Genomic DNA, 19,040 nt, shown 5'->3' with positions numbered 1-19,040 from the left:
TGGCCTACTCAAGTGTTTTAATATGATAATAGAGTTTTGATAGAACTCTGCTCAGCATGGAATTATAATTCCAATAGCGACCCTGACAAAGCTAAAAACTGTACTCTCAGTAAGGGTAATTATATAATGCCCTAAAAGCACTGTACCCTAAAAAAAAAGTTGTTTAATGCCAAAATGCTTTTTGATTTCTGTAAGTATAAATGAAATGGCTTATATTTGGCCTCTAGATTTTCTTAACTTCCATTATTTATTTAGTTTCAGTTGCATATTTTTAGAAGCAAATTTTGATAAAGTCAAAGTAAGCTACAAAGACAGGCAAAAAGCAGTAAAGAAAGTTTGTGGCTCTAACTTGAAAACATTCTCTTTGCTCACTTTGGAATATGTGGTGTTGGAACTATAGAGGTTAAATCAAAGTGTGGGCAAAAAAATATATACATTGAAATAATTTTGTTACTTTTTTTCTTTGTTGTTTCTTCACAAAGGCTCTCTTTGTTCATTCCGTTCCAAAGAAAATCATTTTGGCATTTAATATGTGTTTTGGACAGGACATTCAGTGTTTTCTATAGTATTTTGTATATAGGCAATATTCTTTCATATTTTGCTCAGTTGAGAGCCATTGACATTTCAGAATCTTATTGTGATACATATGATCCATTTTTAAACAAATACTTCTGGCTTTTATAAATTCTGTGTTGTTTTTAAAGGTTCCCTTTGTTTGTCTTATATAGATTCTCTCATTTTTATTTGTTGTTTTGCTGTTTTCCCTCCAGCAACTTTTCTTGTCATGGAAGCTGTCTGCTGCAGGCCCTTTAAGTTCTGGTGATAGTAGAAATATTTCTGCAGATTGGGGAGGGAGAGAGAAGCAAACTGATGAATATGTCCATTTTTATCCCTGAGAATAGGAATACCTTAAATGTCTCTTGAGTGTTAATAATTTTCAATCAGATTTTTTTTGGGGAAATTAAAGAACTATGTGAGTCAGTATGGCATTTATTAACCTATACAAAGTGTATGTGTGCCTGTATCAAATTATTATAAACTATGATAATTCAGCTCTTTTCGGTAATAAGTGTATTTTTAGTGAGTGCCTACGTAGACTTAATACTTTATTTCCCCTTAGGACTATTAGATGTGTTCTAAATTTTAGGATGTCTTTCAGTCTGTATAATGTAGCTATTGCCCGTGTAGATGTATATATTCATTCAAAGCACAGTGCCTTGACATTGTGCTAAGTTTAGAGTATGTGGAGGTGAATATAACACAGAATCTATCCTTAAGGAGCCCAGAAATCAGTGGAGAGGCAGATATGAGAGCAGATAACTATAATACAGCGTGTAAATAAGAGAAAGAAAAGCACAAAAGGGTCACACCTGCCCCAAACCTGGTGAGTTGGAGAACTCAGAAGGCTTCCAGGGAGTAGTGCTGCTATGGCCCTTACAGATTCATCAGAGGTTTCCAAGAAAGGGTGACACAGCATGAGTCTGGGGGCTCCAGTGTAGAGTTCTTGGAGCACAGCCTGCAAGGCAGGGGCTGGGGAGCAAGGATGGGCAGGGGCTCAGGCCGCAGTCAGGTTACGGGGCCTTCTTGGACACAGAAGAGGCCTAGACCACCTGAAGGCCACTGGGCCTTTAGCAGGATGTTTGGTTGGCTGTGACAGGGAGGCCTGTTGGGAGGAAGTCAGAGTAATTCAGGCAAGAGATTATAGGAGTCTGAATTACAGCAATGGGAGTACATCTGGAGAAGGGAAAATTAATCCAAGAACTGTTTAAAAGGAATAATCAGCAACACGTGGGATCAACTAAATGTGGAGTTTCAGATGAGGGGAAGGAGTCAGTGAGAACTCTCAGATCTTGGCTGGAGCAACCTGGGGGGTTGGTCTTGGAGCACCAATTGAGAGCGTTAATGATTAATTCCCTGCTAATGTCATTTGTAAGAATGTTTGTTTTGTACTGAGTTCCCAGCTATTAAATTAAATCCACCCTGAAGCATATCCACATTTGAAAGTGTAATAACTTGACAGTTCCAGTTTCTGAAGATGACCTACACAGGGTAAGCAAATATGCTGAGAAAAGCCAAGGAGATGTGGTGTGGAGACACAATTGGACTTGTTTGGTGAATCTGAGTAGATAAGAATGCGGAATGGTCTTGTGGGAGTAGCATGGTCCTCTGCTGCTCGGAGACTGGACTCTTGCTGGTGGGAAAAGGAGTCACCAGTCCAGTCACTTTGCCCCAGGGAATTGGGAACTGAGATTTCTCTTCCCAGTGACCATCCTTGGCACCCTGGGAAAAGGAGACTTATTTTCTTGAGAAAGCAGTGATCTAAACAAGAGTGCCTGTCCTTGTTGGCTTTTCACTTCTCCCCCGATATACCTACCACAAAGTTGAAAAGGAAAAGTCTATCCATACCTGGTTTCAGGTAGTAAGATCATTAATGTGGAGGATACAAAACCAATATTCCCATAACAAATTAAAAGTGGTTTAAAATGGAAAAGCATACCCTAGAATTAAGAGCCCAAACTTTTGGGAAGTTTCTACCTCACATCATTTAATTTTTCCATATTATTTTTCTCTTGAAAGGAAATAATACCAAGAAAGCCAGTCTCTGATGAAATTAAATGAAGTTGAAAACTAAAGACTATGTTTGATAAGCTCTCACTTGATACCTTTTAAGAGCTAAGCCACCAGGAATCTTTGCTGCCTCTCCCTAGAGATCAATGGCCTCTGCCTCATGGTTTGAGGCGAAAACCCTTCTTTGATCATTTGACTTTGTTTACCCAGTTTGGACTTTTGGGTATAATAAACTATAATATGTCAGTGGTGTGGTAATGCTAGATATTTTTTTTCTTTTACCAGAGTGGTTGATTATAATGCACTGCTTAAGATTTGCCTTCTATAAAAGGCATATTTGTACTTTTATGTGTTTGATTCACGCAGTACAGTTTTCTCAAGTCCTGTTATTAAGTGGTTACATTCAGAAAGCAAAAAATATGCTGAGGTAGTATTTTCTTGGTGAACATCTAATATTTTCACTAACCATAACTGTCAGATTGTTCTGACTTCTGAGTACCCCAACTGTAAAAATTATACAGAAAATGTGGCCTAATATGGGATTCTAAATAGCCTCATGTGAGGCTTCAAACACATGGATTACGTTCTTTCATCTCTTTCCCCTGAAGTAAAGCATCTCATCCAAACACGCTTTCTCCTTAAATAATTGAAGTCCTCTCTTTTAAGAAGCTGTAAAACACTTCAGTTGTGATGTCACTAGTGCCATTGCAGTTATGGGGATTTTAAATCCTAAACTGGTTCTTGGCTGAGGTTTGTCAGGAAGGGTCTCTCTTTTTGAGCTAGCAAATTTTGATGAAATTGGGTGTCTGCTTTGTAAAAATGGTACACAGAGATAGAAATGTAAAAATCCCTTTATAATCCACTCTAAATGGACATTTGGGAGAGAAACTTCCCCATAAGGTATTCTAATTTTTGCTAACATTTTTGTTGTTTTCACTTTTAATTCCAAACTTGAAATATTGAATAATAGCCTCTGTCATTTATAGTGTTATTCTTAGAGTTTAGTAGATTTTAGTTGAAAGTGTTTATTCACACTAAAAGAAATTTGTGCTAAAAACTTCGATTGAAACAGAACATAATTTTGTATTTTTCTCCATTAACTAGCTAAACAGCAGTAAGCATATATTTGTTACATGTTAGACTCAGGGGTATGTCATTTTGGAGTCAGAGCCCAATTTTGTATATTTGTTTCTTCTTCTGAAGAATAAATACAATAGTACCTGCCAATATTGTGAGATTATTTCATTCTTTTTAAGAAATAAGAAATACAAAAGATGATAAAGAGCTTTGAAAATAATTACAGGATTTAAATAATTACAGAAATTTGATATATGACCATGGAGTCATATTAAATAATCTATGTGTAAATCAGTAATAGTAATACTTTATTTCAATGAAGCTTACATAATTTATTGAGATCCTATGACTGAAAGTATACATAGATAATCGCCCCCCACCACACGCCTCCATATTATCCTTGTTTCTAAATCATCCTATTCCAAATAGGATGATTTCAATTTATATTTTTCATCACCAGATTTATAAATACTATAAAGGGATTTGGAAATGGTTTGAATTCTGATTCTTTGGTGCTTTACCTTAGGAATCATTATTTAAGTCTTCATTGACACTTCCTGGCTGACTAGGTGATGTCTCCTCTTATTCAATGTATCTATTCTTTTCCTTCATGTGTCTTAAAACATTTTCATTTAAAAGGAATCAAAACTCTGCTTTGGTTAAATTTACTGGATGAAATGTATTTATCTGAAGTGGTCTCTGTATTCTATTATTTTAAGCTTACCTTGAATCTGTTTTAAAACAAGCTTCAGAGCTCACAAATCATGTGTCACTGGCATTGATGAAGTTATTTTCATTTGGGTCACATTTTTACTTCACTTGAGAATTATGTAGCCAGCTGGATTAACTGTTTAAGCATTCTGATGGATCATGCTTAATCTGAACCCTTTGCACGTCTTTCTTTCTTAGCCTTTTTCCATTGCTGAAGTATTACAGATTTCCAGGTTGGTTCTTTTAATATCATTGGGATTGTGGTACCAAGTCATCCTAACCTTTTATTATCCTCATTTAGTTACCTGGTTATGTTTAACTTAAGAGCATCTTCTTTCATGTATGCTGGTGCTAAAGACACTTTTTTTCTCAATTATACCCATGAAGCAAGTCACACATTTATATAAAAATCAGAATCCTAGAGGTAACTGTTACCCTGCTAATTTCCATCTTACTCTTTATTCATTTTAACCAAATGTAAGGTCTTTAAAGACACTTTAATCTGTGCCTTGAATTGGGTCTTCAAAAGATAGGCCTTTGCTGTGAATTTTTAGGCTAGGCTTTGTGTTCTGAGAATACTTTGTGAAGAGTAGTGGAGGAGTGTCAGAACAGGGAGAAATTAGTGCTTATGGATGTCAGGCAAGTGAGAATGCGGCAGGTGGGCTAGGGATGGCGTCTCCCAGGCATAGGGACACATGGTCACAGCCTGGACTGTCCTAAAGGGTCCGGTCTTCCTCAGTCTTCTCATGGATTGTGTTTGTTGTTTTTGTGAAATCGTTTTGGTCATGTTAGCCCTAGATGATCAAATAAACCTGTTTCTCAGATGGTACTGATGAAGGGGAAGGAATAATTGCCATTAGATACATTATGTGTCCATGCTTTTCCCCAAGTACTAACTGGAGAGTGGATTGTTTTCTACATTCTCTTCATGTCTATTTGATATAGTTACTCATCTCCTTATATTGAAGAAGCAGTTCACTCAGCCACCTACCTCTTCAGTGTTTGCAGATTCTGGTCACTCCCAGCAATCAGATTAATGACTGTGCCATTCCCCCCGACGCCCAACAAACTATACCAAAGCTGTTCGTATAGTTGTTCTCAATTTATAACCAAAGAGGAAATGATATAAGCCAAAGGCTGTTTTAAAAACCATGCTTCCTCTAAAACCCAAGTTTAACAGCTTATTGTGTCACAATATTTTTATGCTTTTATCTTTGACCAAAGTATTTATTTTGAGAAACAATTATTAAACTGCATTAAAAACATATACAGTGTTCCCATAGTATCTTGGTTACAATATATTTTTTTAAAAAAACAGACTAAGGCTGGATGAAATTGAACACATATTTCCATGTCAGACTTCCTACCATTTTGCTTGTTTGTATTGATTTCTCTTGACATGGTCTTCTTTTATTGACCACCACTTTTTTTTTCTTATTCTCTTTCTCTCTCTCTTTTTTTTTAAATCCCCCTCCTATAGCTGTATGTGCTAAGATCAATTGTAAAAGAGAACCAACTTATATTAAATCTGCCTGGAGTCAAAATGTAATCTAACACCTGTAGTCTGCAATTTGTCATCACTTCATGGATACTTTTTTTTTTTTTTTTTAATAACAGATTTCCTGAGTTTTGACCTTAGGATACTGGGTAATCCAAAAAAAGCAACAAAGCTAAACCATGGTTTTTAATAAGTCCTATAATGTTAGGATGTGAAATTACAATCATAAGAGCCAACTTAAGTAACATCATTTGAAGTTAGAAATAGTGCTGAGTTGTGTATCTAGGAGAATATGTTTTGCCTGTGAAAATGTCTTTGTGTGATAAAGTCAAGAGACAAATCATAATGCATGTGTAATTTCTCCTACACTCTTTCCCTAAGGCTTTCCTAAGTGATTTTCTCCTACACTCTTTCTCTAAGGCTTTCCCAAGTGATTTGACTCAAGTAAGGATGTTTTTACTATTGAGCGTGATTCATGTCTTCCGAAGTTTTCAAACTTTTTGGTCTCAGAATCTCTTTTCACTCTTACTATTGAGGACCCCAATAATGTGTTATATTTACCAATATTACCGTATTAGAAATTAATTCTGAGGAATTCTTTAAATGCTTACTAATTTAAAAATCATTATAGATAATACACAGTCATCCCTTTGTATTCAGGGGGGATTGATTTCAGGACCTCTTGCAAATAACAAAATTCATGGATGTTCAAGCCCCTTATGTAAAATGGTGTAGTATTTGCATATAATGTACATATATCCTTCCATATACTTTGAATTATCTCAGTTTACTTCTGATACCTCATACAGTGTAAATGCTACGTAAATAGTTATTATACTGTATTGTTTGGGGAATAATGACAAAAAATAGTTGGTACATGTTGGGTACAGACACAGCCGTCCTTTTTTTCCTAAATATTTTTGATTGTGGTTTGTTGAATCCATAGGTATGGAACCCATGGATATGGCGGGCCAACTATATAGGCATATATGTAAACGTTATATTGACAATAAATATATTTTAAAAACAGAAAATAAGAGAATGCCATTGTTTTATATACTTTTGCAAGTATTTTAAAGTCTGACTTAATGAAAGACAATTGGATTTTCATAATTGCTTCAGCATTTAGTCTAATACAATATGTGGTTTTGGTTGACGCCGATAGGGCAAATCCAGCCTCAGGTACACATATAACTGAAATAGGAAGAAATATTTTAATCTGCATTTCACATCATTGTGATATTCTTCTTTGATACTAAGCAACATTCTACAAGTGGTAGTTTCTTAATGGTTAGTTGCAAAGTGGAATTGAATCTAAAATTATATTGAACTTTTTATACTTTCTCTTTTACCTATTCATAACTTTATAACACCTTACAGGTTTACTGTATTTTGTAAGGTCATGCAGCCCTTACAAATGTTGGCACATTTTATTATATGACATATTTAAAGGCAAAACCAAACATATTTGTTAAATTGCCACTGATATTAAAAAAGTTAAGTACTGGGAAACTATTAAGCATATGGTGACCACTACAAGTTTTCCCAAAATTCTAAGTTTTGCTTGAAAGGTTAAAAGGTATCATTGGCAACAAATGCTGTCAGATATTCTTCCTGGAGTGATAGCCTCACTTGATTTTTAAAACAATGTCAAATATGCAGATCTGAATAACCATAGTCTGTCTATTAGTTCTTTCAAGTCAAATTGATACTCCATGACAAAGATGGGTAGCTCAGCTTTCAAGTCCAACAATCACACAAGTGCTGTTTCTCAAGACAACCATCTTCCCTCAGTATGCTACAGAAGTACTTCATATGCACTTCCCATTTCTTCACACAGAACATGAAAAAGAAGTATACTCGAAGATTGAGACTTAAGTAATACAATTTTACTGCTTCATCAAAGATGCTCTTAAATGAAAGTGGCATCATTTTTGCCGTGAGCTTGTGGCAGTGAAAAATACAACTGCCTGGACCATTTGGTTCTGCTGCTTTGATTGTTGCAGGCCAGTATTTCCCACCAATGCTTTTGTACCATCTGCAAATTCTGAAGTGTGGTCTATGCAATAGGCCCATGACATCGAAACTATTTTCATAGCAAATTCAAGACATTATTTACCTTTTTGACTTTGCTGAAATTTGCAGATGGTACAAAAGCACTGGTGGGAAATGCTGGCCTGCAACAATCAAGGCAGCAGCACCAAATGATCCAGGCAGTTGTATTTTTCACGGCCACGAGCTCACGGCAAATTTCAGCAAGGTCAAAAAGTTTATGTTTATGTTCTAAATAATGTCTTGGATTTGCTATGAAAATAGTTTTGATGGCATGGGCCTCTTGCATGGACCACACTTTGAGAACCGTTGATAAAGAATGTCTTCCTAAGAGGATGTCAAGCTGTATGTATAGAAGGTGTCAACTTAAACGGACTATAACTTGAGGCTCAATTTCATGTAATATATGCTTCAGAGGCAACTTTCCTGTGCTAGGTGCCATTTTAAGTACAAAGATGTATGTAGTATTTGAGTGAAAGAAATAAGAAAAGTTATCGGTAGATGTGCCTATTTGTAGATCTGTGGGGTGAAAAAGATTTCTGAATTTGATGCTTTTGTAATAAGCATGTTGATAGAAAATATGAGTGACACATTATACTCCTGATTCTTAAGTCCTTCTCACGTTTCGTAATAGCTAGTACTAATTGAAACCCTACTTACGACTTCAGAACTTTGCTGCTACATACTTAGCATGTATTATCTCACTTTCCCTCCTATCACTACAAGCACTACAATGAAGATTTTACAGTTTAATAGACACTGTGGCTCAGAGAGAGTAAGTAATGTGCTTAGAGTTACAAGGCTAGTAACTAAGCAGTTGTGGTTTTGCAGTCGAAACTGGATTTGAAACCAGAACTTTGTGACCTCAAAACTTCTCCTTACCATGTGTATACAATGCCATCTTATAGTTATACAGTGCCCTAGGAATTTTTTGTTTGTTTGTTTGTTTACACAGGAAAGAATGTTTTGCTAAAAGGGAATAATAGCAAGGAAAGTAATAACTAGTTTTGCTGAACAAGAATAACTGATCTGAAAGTAAAGAAGAGAGAACATGGAATGCAGTGCCACCGAACAAAGATACTGAGCGCTAATTGTGTCCCAGGCATATGGTATGCCAATATGTAGCTCACTGTCTAATAGTGACAGAGACATAAAATAATTATATTAATATTTACATTAGTTATTAATCATTAAAGTTCTCCTCACTGAATTTTGGGCCAAAATTAGTTGTCCCCAGTGCTGATTTTGAGAAAAGGGGAATATTAGAGGGTACAGTTAGGTTTTTGAAACTTTCAATTACGTGATATTTTATATATAGTCCATTTAAAAAATAACAGCATGTATTCATTGTGTTCATTCATCTATTCAACAAATTCTAATTGAGTTATGCATAAGGACTTTCAACCAATTGTTACTTTTAAGTAAAAAAAAAAGTGTGTATATATATGTGTGTGTGTGTGTGTATAAAATCTTGTTTGTGTTATCTCCTGTTAATGTACCTTACCTTACAGGACCTGAAGCTTTGTGTGAGACTTGTCATAGAGAGACAGATGTGACCACCTGGGAAACTGTTTTAACCTGTTACTACACTGGATCAACCACCTTATATAGTCACCTCCTTAATGATTTCTCATATATATACACACACACATACCTACACACACACACACATACACACTTTTTTTTTTTTTTTTTTTGAGACAGAGTCTTGCTCTGTCACCCAGTCTGGAGTGCAGTGGTGTGATCTCGGCTCACTGCAACCTCCCCGTCCTGGGTTCAAGCAATTTTCCTGTCTCAGCCTCCCAAGTAGCTGGGATTTCAGGCGTGTGCCACCATGTCCGGCTAATTTTTGTATTTTTAGTAGAGACAGGGTTTTACCATATTGTCCAGGCTGGTCTTGAACTCCTGAACTCAAGTGATCTGCCCACCTTGGCCTCCCAAAGTGCTGGGATTATAGGCATGAGTCACCATGACTGGCCTTAAGTATTTTTTTCTTAGAACTTTTAATAGAAGAATGCTTTCCTTTTTTGGATCACCTAGTTTATGTTCTGTTCTAAAAAATGAGGTAAAATTAAACATTATTTTTTTAATTTTACTTTAATTTTAATTATTTACAAATTAAAATAATTCTAATACTAACCCAAAATAAACGTGGATAAAAGTCATCTTGTTTGTGTTCTCATCTCCTATTAATGTACCTTACCCTACAGGACCTGAAGCTTTGGGTGAGACTTGTCATAGAGAGACAGATGTGACCACCTGGGAAACTGTTTTAACCCATTACTACACTGGATCAACCACCTTATACAGTCACCTCCTTAAGAATTTCTCATTTTCTCCATAAAAGAAGACCACAAAGTGTTGGCACATTATAAGTAATGCAGCTCACCCCATAATGATACAGTGAATTATATACTTTCCTAAACTTAATCATTCAAGATCTCACTTCCTTCCCTACAGGCAAAAAGCATTATATTTTACACATGGCTCCCAGCTGGTTTTCATTGAGGCCTTCAATATCCATTTGAACACTGAGAGCTTTAAGAAGAGCTGCTTTATCATTCTTAGTCAACTTTGGTCATGGTACCATTAGGTCTTTTTGTTTTCAAATTTTTCGGTTTTGAAGGCAGAGAAACAACATGTGTCCATATTATAATTGTGCTTTATGACTGGGCAAGGAACTTTTGGGTTTCATTTGCAGTTAATGTCTCTTTTGAGTATATTTACAACTTCTCATTCTTCATTGCTATCTTCATGTCCATTTATAGACATAGGTGTCATATTTCAGCCCAGAGAGAGTACAGCAAATAAACTTTTAACTTTCTATTTGTTTATTCCTACCCATAACTTATTCATCAGCCCTTAATTGTTGGAAATAGGACTTCTTATTAAAAAGCTGTATAAATTAATAGGTCCAATTATTGTAGATGCTCCATACATGTTTGATGATACGTGGATACACTTTTTTAAAAATTCTTTTAACCCAGGGCTGTTTTTAACATCGTTTCTTTCGCATATGATGAACACCTCTGATGAAGAAGACAGCAATCAGTTAAGTGTAAAGTGACACTTCTTTGGAGGGTAGAAGTGCCAATGCATACTTCTGGCTGTTTTTATGATAATGTTGCTATTTGTAATCCTCCAATAAAAATCCAGTAGTATATTACAAACTGAAATTTTCTTGCAAAGTAATTATATAAATATTTTCCTATCTTTCTAGTAATAGTAGTAGTTTTCAGGTCTTAGTATATTTTTGGTTATCTCAGATTTTATGAATGAAGTTCACTGTGAGGGCTTTCCATTACTCTGACGGTGGAAGGCCAAGCACTCCATGCTCTGGCTGTGGCTCTCAGGTGTCATTTTGCTGGAGCGTGGTACTATCCAACAGTACTTTCTGTGCTAAGGGAAATGCTCTGTATTGTGCTGTCCATCATGGCATCGCGCAAGTGATACAATGGAGCACTTGAAATGTGGCTGATGCGACTGAGGAACTGAGTGTTTGTTTGTCTGTTTAATTAATTTAAATGTAAATACCCACATGTGGTTAGTGGCTATTGTATTGGGCAGCACAGCTCTAACATGCTGACTTTCTTGCGGTTTTGCAAATGTACCAAGTATATTCTTGCCTTGCAGCCTTTTTGCTTGCCTTTCTATTATCTAGAATGCTTTTCCACATGGCTGGGCTTCACATCCTTCAGGCCTGGGCTCCAGTGCTGCCTCTGTAGGGAGCCTTCTCTGAGTCACCTTGTCTCAAATAACTTCCCCTCCCCACAATCTTCCTCCTTATGCATTGCCCTGTGTATTTATTACTACCTGACATTTTATTTACGATCTGTCTCCTCTACTCTAAAGACTTTTTTCAATTTTTCTCTATATTTTACTCACAGAAGTCAGGAGACCATAATGTTTAAGGGCACGGGCTTTAACATATCCTTGAATAAGATATGCTTGATAAGCCTAGTTCTGCTGCTTACAAACTCTGCACCTTAAGCAAATTATCTACACTTTTGGAACACCAGTTTTCCCATCATAAAATGAGGGTAAAAATGCCAGCCTCTAAGAGTACTGTGAAAATTAAGTAACATTAAATATATTTATAGCATTTAGGTCAGTGTGTAGCTCATGAGTAAGCTTTATATGAATGGTAACACCTATTATTACTATTATTATTGTTATTAAATCTACTTAGATATTTCATTAATTTCATTACTGTGAACCCTGCTTGTCATACTGAAAAATCAACAGCAGAAGTTATGAATAAGAAAGGCTTTTAAATAAACCATTTAGGACTCTCTTTACAGAAATGAATTTGTTGTCTAGATTAACTTTAATTTTGATGGAGAAAAATCCAAACCAAAAAAAGAAGTAGGATGAGTTGGTAGGCTTCAGTGTGCAAAGATCGAGAGTAAAAAGGAGTGGATAGTTACCCTTATGGAATTAAATATTCCATTATTTGGGAAAATCACATGAAGAGGGGTGTTTGCCTTAGGGATAAATAAAGGTCAACTTCTAAGCCCATTTCTTAAAACTTTTATATTGAAATATGGTATAGTTTGCATACAGTAAAATGCATAGATTTTAATTGTATAGCTTGATAATCTTTAGACATACACACATCCTTTTAACAAACGCACAAGTCAATATAGAGAATATTTGCAACATCCCAGGAGGCTATATTCCACCCCCTTCTACTCAGTAATCCTCAGTGGAAACCCATTATGCTGGGATCTGTCAATGCAGGCTTTTCCTATTTTTTTCTATTCTTATATATTAATTTGTTTTTCCTGTTCTTTCACATAAGTGGAATCATACAGTTTTTAGTCTTTCATATCTGACTTCTTTCACTCAACAGTAAGTCTGTGGTATTTATCTGTGTTTGTATATATAGCAGTAGTTCATTTTTCCTACTGCTCTGTTATATAAGTATACCACAACTTATTTATCAGTCTTATTACTGGTAGACACTTGGGTTGTTTCCAGTGATGACTACAACTTCTATGAGCATGCCTTTCAGAGGACATAGCCACTCATTTCTGGTTTTATGCAGTGTTTGTATGCTTGGCGTTAGTAGGTACTATCAGTGGGGATTTTTTTGCCCCTCCACTGGGCCCATTTTGAAAAAGGGAAAAAAGATAATGCTGGCAAGTCCTTGGTCCTGCCAGCTTTTCATAAATAGTTTGAAAGATGCTCAGCTAAACTTAATATGAAGAAAATCTCAAAAAAATATAATCTGATAGCACAAAGGACTAGTTTGGAAAGAAAATTTTATTCATTTTGCAGGGCATTCTGTTAGTTGGAGTAATTGTGAATTTTGTGACTTAAAATACTAATTAACAAAAAGATTATGCCCAAACTGTCAAATGAACCTGGGAATGAAACCGCTTATAGGTCCTTCCATCAGCAATCAGTGGCATGACTCTCAGGGCACTTGCTTGGGACAGAGACCAAATTTGATTCGTTCTAGTTCACTAACAAGGAATTTAGAAGATATTCTGAGAAATTCAGACCAAAAAAAAAAAAAAAAACCCAAACCTAAATATCAGTTAAGTGAGAGTTCAGAAACTTTTCCTGTGAAGAAATGGCTAAAAGAGTTGACATTATTTAGTCAAGATGTGAGAAAGTGAAGAAAAGATGACTTGATTCTGCCCTTTAGATGGCAGGATTTTAGAAGAGGATTTGGATTGGCTTTCGTGCCTAGAGAAGACCATCTTATAGGCATTAGGCACTGCTCTGCTTGCATTCAGAGTACTTATGCCACGAGAATAAACTACTACATGGTATTAGGAAGGATTCTTAGCAATTGGCCAGAGAGGAAATTATGTTGTTCTTTTGCTAGGAATTGTCTAGAGACAATAACTTTCTGCCTGGAGTAATTAGAACATTTTAGGGGAATACAGATAGTTAGGACAGATAACTTTGGGAATCTTTTAATCTCAGATATTATGTATATTGTGGTTGAAAGGGACTTATAGCCAAAGAAAAGTGTCAGTATAATAGAAAAAGCTCAGCTCCTTTGGTAACTTGTAAGACGGTTTCACTTAAGGGATGCCCATTTGGGCATTCAGGGTTTGACTGCTCTTTCCTTACCTGTTAGAAGATGCTAGAAGATATAACTTAACCATCTTCATGTAGATGTCACCATGCTGCCCAACTCACTATGGTACATTGTCTGACCAGAAACTATATATTTCGCTTTGTAGATAATTTCTCTAACTATTACTTCTCTTGAGAAACATCTTCCTAGTCTATCATGGGCAATTGCCTTGTCATTGTTCCCTGGAAACCTTTATCAGACTGACAACTCCCCTTGTTTGTTAATTCCAATCCTCGGAATCGGAATTAAGAGGAGATGCTACATGTTTCCAGTTCAATCTTGATCCACATGGCACCTTTGTGAGGAACTTGTCAGGATTCAGTTAATTAATCCATGTAAAGTTCTTAGAACAGCCTGGCACAGAATAAACATTCAGTGAGGGGTAGCTATTCTTACTGTTCTTTCTCTGTTTCATGTTTAGCTTCTCTGTACATATGTATTACTAGTGCTCAGTTCTAGGAAATAAAGGGGAGTGAAGCAGGCCAGTTGGTTGGACCTAAGGAGAAGAACAAATGCAATCATGCAGAAAGATTATAGTAACTTCAAAGTATAGTTCTGGAAAATCTCTTTAAATCTAACCAATGCACAGTGGAAAATCCCTGAAGAACCAATCTAATTATTCAATTAAATGGAACCGTTATGCTGACTTTTACTACAGAAGGCAAGCATAATTTAGAAAATGGGGCATTTTAATTCTCTTTTGTTTTCCAATTAGCACAATTACTCTAATGGGGAGTACTCATGCTTGAGTCTGTGTTCTTCCAGTATGTACTTTGCACATAATTTCAGTCTCTCTTTCCCCAAAAACTAGAATCCTCACCTGTTGACATAGAGGTTTACTTATTACAGTGCTCATACTGCCCAGATCATGGCCTCAGAGCAAATATCCTTCTGCCATGAAAGCTGACCTGACCAGCACCAGTCCCCCAACCCCCACTCCTGGAGCTCTGCTTTTCCTGCCGGGTATAATTAGGATGCTGAAGTAACAGAGCTCTCACTTTTTTTGCTGATGCCAGCTTACCACAACAGACCACATGAGTTTACTCTTAGTTGAAAGTGGTAAGGAAAATGCTAAGAACATTCATTTTAATTGGTCAACATTATACGGACTTTAATGCCACTGTTTTATAGTCCTGTGCTTAGGATTTCTTTCTGCCACTAGCCATCGGCTTATTATAGCAGATAGTCTTATTTGCTTCTGATTATCCTTTTTATTATTATTTGATTATTACTTGAAAAATTTAAACCTCTTTTGTTTATTGCTACCTTATTTAGGTAACAGGTTCATCTGCCCTAACTTTTGTTAAGTTCTACGTAAAAGACTGACATTTTCACATTGGTGGGAAAGTATTTTTTCATCATATGGCCCTCAAGACTAGGATAAATGGCAGAGTTTTTTTTTTTTTTTTTTTTTTCCCCCTTAAATGCTTGCTTCAATGCTGTTGTTTCGTAGCTAAAAGACTATGGGTAGTGTGTGGTGGTGGCAGGAAAGATGGCAGGGATGGTGGTGTGAATGGTCCTTTAATGTAACTAGATGTGTTTTCTTTGCATTGGTTGGATTTATTCCTCCTGAACTCTGGAAAATGTTTAATTTGTTATTCTAATATGAAAAAGATCCATAAAATATGAGAGAATAGTAAAAGGAGAATTTTTTTTTTTTTTTTTAAGTGAACTCACTCTTCTTAAAAGTTTTGGGAGGATTTAGGAAGTTAGACCCAAGTATAGGGAATGTGGTCTTTGCCTTTGGAACCAACATGACACATTTTAGTGGGGAAGAGCACAGTAACCTTGTAATTCTGTCATACAGCTGAAGCTGTAAGGTGTGGGCGATGGCTGCAGTTCCTCATCAGGACTTCATGCTCCATCTCCCCCTCCACAAAGTCCTTCTCACATAGGCCTGTGGGGAGAGCTGGGACTGAGTTCCTTTGAGTAAGTTTACCTAAGATTTTGCTTTTTTATTAAATGATTGGGAAATAGGTAGAAATAAAAGAAAAATTATTTAAATTACAACTAGAAAGCTTTAACATTAGGAGAAAAAAACCCCAGAAATTAGAAAGTATATGCAAAACAGAGGATTAGTTTATAGTGATATTGAGAAGGTCCATCTATATAAGTATAAAATGGTCATTTAAATTCATAATTCAAGAAACAGTTATGTCTTTAAATTAGTTTGAAGATTTTCACATTCTAAAAAAAAACATTTAAAATCAAAAGAATCAAAATTAGAACTAAAAGAATATAAAGTCATTTCTAATTTTACAAAGGATTGATTTCCTGTCTTAAGTACCAATTATTCCTCTATAACACTATAAGAGTCATTATGAGGCTGATAATAATTGCTGTCATTTATTGGATGTTTGGTCTAAGCCAGAGATGAGGCAAACTATGACTCATGGGCCAAATCTAGTCTTACTGGAACACAGCCATGTTCCTTTATTTTTGCAATAGAATAGAATTGAGTAGTTGTGGCAAAGATCGACCCTCCGGAGCCTCAGATATTTACTATCTTGCCCTTTCCTGACGAAGTTTGCCCATCCATGATTTAAGACAAGCACTGTTTTTTGTAACAATTATGTCATTTAATCCTTACAACATCTCTAGGGAGGTTAGTTTCTTATCCTGCTTTTATAGATGATGAAATAGAGCCTTAAAGATATTAAGTGACTTGTCCAGGGTTACTCAGCTAAGTGGAAGAATATGAACTTGAAGCCATGATAGTCGAGTCCATACTTTCCCCTTTGTGCCCAGTTTCTTTGTGGTTAGCCTTCAGAGAGGTGGCATATCTTGGCGGTTAAAGGTATGGAAGACTCTGAAGCCAGGTTGCTTAAAGTGAGAAGACCTTAGGCAACAAATGACTTGACTTTGTGTCTTAGAATATAAATGTTGGCAAATACTACTATTATGAACCTCATGTTTTGTAGGTGAGATACTAAATCTCCAGAAATGCTTTTACGATTTCCAAAGACCTGACTTTACAAATGACGATAGCTTACCTCCAGTGCTAGATAGATAACACATATTTCAGAGGGCTGATGGTTTTGGAAAGGTAAAATCATGAGTCCAATGTTCATTTTTTTTCTCTCTTAATTATCAGGTGCTTCATAGACAGCAGTCTCAGCCAGCCAAGGAGAGTTCCCCTCCCAGAGAAGAAGCGCCTCCCCCACCTCCTCCGACTGAAGACAGTTGTGCCAAAAAGCCCCGGTCTCGCACAAAGATCTCCTTAGAAGCCCTGGGGATCCTCCAAAGCTTTATTCATGATGTAGGCCTGTACCCCGACCAGGAAGCCATCCACACTCTTTCGGCCCAGCTGGATCTCCCCAAACACACCATCATCAAGTTCTTCCAGAACCAGCGGTACCACGTGAAGCACCACGGGAAGCTGAAAGAGCACCTGGGCTCAGCGGTGGATGTGGCCGAGTATAAGGACGAGGAGCTGCTGACCGAGTCAGAGGAGAACGACAGCGAGGAAGGCTCCGAGGAGATGTACAAAGTGGAGGCTGAGGAGGAAAATGCTGACAAAAGCAAGGCAGCACCTGCTGAAATTGACCAGAGATAATGTGAACTTCTACTAGGCAAAGCAATACATCGGTCCAAGGATTTTCTGCTTTCATTTCTTTAAAAGTTTTGGGTTTTTTTGTTTTGTTTTTTGTTTTCGTTTTTGTTTTTTGCTTTATTTTTGTCTTTTTATGTCTGTTTGTTTTGTTTTTCTTACCCTTTTGGACATTTCTTTGTTGCAGAGGATACACCTATAGACTGAATAAGTTCAGTATTTCCGAATCAGACATCGCCTTGGCAAAGACACTAAAGCGTTACACTTTATCCCGTCTCTGTGACTGGATCATAGTCATTATAATCACAGGAGACTCTGCCTTCATTATCCTTGCACTTAACGGAAGTTAAATCAGGCAAATTCCAGGATGAAAAGAACTACGACATAAATGAAGGAAGCTACAAGTGTGTGTGTATATGTATATGTATATATCTCTATATTTACATATATATATTAAAATTGCATGGGACAGAGACTTTACAATCCGAAAGAATAGACTGTGAAATGAGTTCTTAAAGAAAAGACTTGTTTATGTATTAAAAAAAAACCACTTCACAGTGAGTCGCTTTGGCTTTTTGATAAACTGCGGCCTGCTCTCAGGGTGGGGTGACTATTTTTGAATTCCTATTTATTTTTTGTGTTTGTCCCTGATTTTTTTTTTATTTTTAAATCTTTGGCTTCCTATCTGGCAGCTTAATGGGTAATTTTTGAGGTATGTATTTAACAAAATAAACCAACACTGCCAAAAAAAAAAAAAAGAAAAAAGAAAAAAAAAGTAAAGTGAAAAAAATCAGGGAACATTAAAATGATACAAGTCAAATTACTCTTAAAGACACAATGCACACTTAAAATGACTCAATAAAATGACTCACTACGTTCCGTTATTCAATTTGTCATTAATGTAGTGAACAGATGCATTTCTGTGGAATTCCAAATAAGTAAAACAAATTCAGTGCAGAGAAAACTTTGTCCATTAGTGCAAGTCTTGATCAAATGACATTTTGACATTGGACGTATGGAATTCATAGTATGAGCCACATTTTGTTGTGAAATTTATTTACCTGCTTGTGGCTTCAAATCTGAAAATTAATAAGCCTGCTCGTTTAAAAGTTGTTTGTTGTTGCTGTTTTTTTTGTCTTTTTGTTTTTTACTAGAAAATAGTTCAGTGTAATATTAAGTTAGAAAAGAAGTTGCTGCCCAGTTAAAGGGGCTCCCTCTCAAATAAATCTCCATCCTTCCCTCTCCCAAAAGACATTTCTGATTTCTGTTTCACTTTGGGCTTCCTCTTCTTCGCACACATTCCATCTACCTAATCAAACATTTTCAGTCCCTAATCTCTCCTGTCCCTTTTCCTGGGATGACAGCCCTAACAAGAACTGTTTCTGAATCATTGTGCAGCTCCGGGCAATAGAGTATGTGAAGCGATTTCAGTAGAATCACTTACTCATCCTAAAAGAAAACATTATCCCAGTTACCTACATCGCAATTAC

At 36.3% G+C, this 19,040-nt stretch overlaps 1 protein-coding gene across 7 annotated transcripts in view; it reads left to right on the top strand.

Moving 5' to 3' along the window:
• The window catches only part of LOC105468137 (SATB homeobox 2), a 198,739-nt gene extending 179,934 nt beyond the window's left edge, over window positions 1–18,805 (top strand). For all 7 annotated transcript variants that reach the window (XM_071073141.1, XM_011718171.3, XM_071073140.1 and 4 more), the window contains one exon: window positions 17,095–18,805. In XM_071073141.1, the coding sequence (XP_070929242.1) occupies window positions 17,095–17,556 (462 nt within the window). In that variant the 3' untranslated portion in view covers window positions 17,557–18,805. The remainder of the gene's footprint in view (window positions 1–17,094) is intronic.
• The last annotated feature ends 235 nt before the right edge of the window (window positions 18,806–19,040 follow it).

Source organism: Macaca nemestrina, chromosome 11 (assembly GCF_043159975.1).
Source record: "Macaca nemestrina isolate mMacNem1 chromosome 11, mMacNem.hap1, whole genome shotgun sequence".
Classification (NCBI taxonomy): domain Eukaryota; kingdom Metazoa; phylum Chordata; class Mammalia; order Primates; family Cercopithecidae; genus Macaca; species Macaca nemestrina.
This window is presented reverse-complemented; position numbering and strand designations above follow the sequence as displayed.